At 65.3% G+C, this 2,071-nt stretch overlaps 1 protein-coding gene across 1 annotated transcript; it reads right to left on the bottom strand.

Moving 5' to 3' along the window:
* Positions 1-141: 141 nt before the first annotated feature.
* Positions 142-1,597, bottom strand: EMIHUDRAFT_443443 (hypothetical protein). The gene is made up of 5 exons (XM_005778691.1): positions 1,485-1,597; positions 1,195-1,410; positions 726-1,124; positions 585-650; positions 142-507 (listed from the first exon to the last, which is right to left on the bottom strand). The coding sequence occupies exons 1-3, from the start codon at positions 1,574-1,576 to the stop codon at positions 803-805; spliced, it is 630 nt and encodes a 209-aa protein (XP_005778748.1). The 5' UTR covers positions 1,577-1,597; the 3' UTR covers positions 142-507; positions 585-650; positions 726-802.
* Positions 1,598-2,071: the final 474 nt, after the last annotated feature.

The following is a 2,071-nucleotide window of genomic DNA, read 5'->3' on the forward strand; positions in this document are numbered from 1 at the left end:
CCCCGGGGGCAAATTTAAATCTCCCCCCGGGCTGCCGGGGCCGGGGATTGCCCAAGGCCCTGGCAAGGGCATGCCCAGGCCCTGGGGCTGCCCCGGGCATGCAAGTGCAAAGGAACAGGTCCTTTCCTTGACGGGACTGGGCCCCCCCCCCCCCCTTCCTCCAACGCAATGTGAATGCCGCGCACAACATCCCCCGGATGCACCATGTGCGAGCTAGCTCTACTAATCGTCCCGTGTTTGCAGGTCATCGCCGCGCCGCACGTTTTGCGCACGACATCGCGCAACCGATCAGACCTGCTGCTGCACCGACGACGCCTCGCCTCCAGAGACCTCGCGCGCCTCCGCAGAGCTGCGGCTGCTCATCTTGGCGAACACCCGGCTGAGTCCGCCAAGGCTGCGCATCGCGAGACTGGTGCTGCCCTCAACGACGCTGCCTGAAGCGAGGAGGCCCGCCCGCGACCGAGCGGGGGTCGCGCCTAGGCTCTTTGCCAGAAGGACGAGCGACACCTGCGGGCAGGGACCCGCCCCTCGTCACGAAACGCTCGATGCGGGGGAGAGCTCGCTGTGGGGGAGAGGGCGCGCGCCTTGCGGTGGTGGCCGGGGAAGCAGGATTTTGCCAGGTCCTTGTAGAGTCCGCCGGCGATGAGCTCCTGCGGCGTTGGGGGGGGAGAGGGTTGGGGGGGAGGAGGGGTGGCGGGACAGGCGCCACGTTGAGACATTCGCTCCTGCGGCGTGACTTCGAAAAACCTCGAGAACTGGCAGCCGCCGAGCGCGGGGTCGTTCTCGTGCGCCATGACGATCTTCAGCTTGTCCTCCCGCGCCTGCTTGACCTGCTCGGCCAGCCGCTCGTCGCTGACGAAGCTGTCCTCGTTGAGGTAGAGCAGCAAGTGCGTCGCGCTGGCCGGCCGATCATCGGTGGTGCAGATCGTGAGACCGGCGGTCTCACGATCTGGGGCAAAGGCGGCGGCGATCTCATCGGCCAGCGCCAGCGACCCCGCGTTGGCTGGCGAGGCCCAGAGCGTGCACGGTTTGGAAAAGGCGAGCGACTGGCTCTCGAGCTCGCCCGACACGCAGAGCGGGAGGGACGTCCTGTCCAGAAAGTTGGGCGAGCAGAGGAGCACCGCCTAGGGTGGTTCAAGTGGGGTTGGCCGGGAGGTAGAGTGAGAGAACGGAGCTGGTTGTGGCCGGCGGCGCCTCGGCGATGATCTTGAGCGAGATGAGCTGAAACTCATCGATGCGATACCAAATCGTGAGCGGCCAGTCGTTGTCAAAGATGGCCGGCTGCAGGTCCTCGGGGCACTCGTCGCGCAGCGCCTGGAGCGTCCCGCCGCCCTTTTCAGGGTCCGCTTCTTGGACGAGGACGAGCGGCTTGTCCTTCTCGAGCGACGAGCGGACCTCTCGGAGGCAGTTCTGTGGCGCGGGCGAGGCGGCAGTTCTTGGGGCCAGGGTGCGGTAGAGGGGCGGGGTGGGAGGAAGAGGCGAGCCTTGGAGCGGAAGTAGCCCTGCGAGAGGAAGAAGAGGATGACCTGCGAGCTCTGGATGTACTCCTCCAGCGCCCCGATATCCTTGAGATCATCTACCTATGAGCACACCGCGGTGCGTCAGGGGGGCTCTGTGTGTAGCTTAAGCAGCGCTGATGAGCATGTGCGCGCGTCGAGAAAGACTTTGATGTCCGGCAGCAGCTGCTCGAGCTCACCCTTGATGACCTTGACGGCGTCTTGACCGGTCGACCTATTCGTTTGGGTGAGGGGCGGGGATCACGCCGGCTGTTTTCGCTCCCTCTCTCCCTCCATAGCCGTGACTCACCAGATGTGGCTGTTGAAGAGGTGCCACGTGAGGCCCCTCACGATGCTCAGCTCGGGGGGCTGCTTGGTCGAGACGAGTCGGATCGTGGGGACCTTGGCGACGCGACGGGCGGCGATGATGGCGCCGACAAGGAAGAAGGCGAGCACGACTGCAACGAGGATGATCATCGAGTCGACAATCACATTGAGGCTGCGGAAGCCGAGGACATCGGCGGGATCTACTCCCTGGTACCGCTCCTGGATGCCGAGGAAGATGGTGCTCCAGT

The sequence above is a fragment of the Emiliania huxleyi genome, assembly GCF_000372725.1.
Source record: "Emiliania huxleyi CCMP1516 unplaced genomic scaffold EMIHUscaffold_240, whole genome shotgun sequence".
NCBI classification, from domain to species: domain Eukaryota; phylum Haptophyta; order Isochrysidales; family Noelaerhabdaceae; genus Emiliania; species Emiliania huxleyi.

Excerpts from the sequence above, each read along its gene's own strand:
- EMIHUDRAFT_443443 (XM_005778691.1), bottom strand. The coding sequence starts at position 1,576 with ATGATCTCAAGGATATCGGGGCGCTGGAGGAGTACATCCAGAGCTCGC. Across the intron at positions 1,411-1,484 it reads AGGGCTACTTCCGCTCCAAG|AACTGCCTCCGAGAGGTCCG; the intron begins GCTCGCCTCTTC and ends CCCGCGCCACAG. Across the intron at positions 1,125-1,194 it reads CGCTCAAGATCATCGCCGAG|GCGGTGCTCCTCTGCTCGCC; the intron begins GCGCCGCCGGCC and ends GAACCACCCTAG.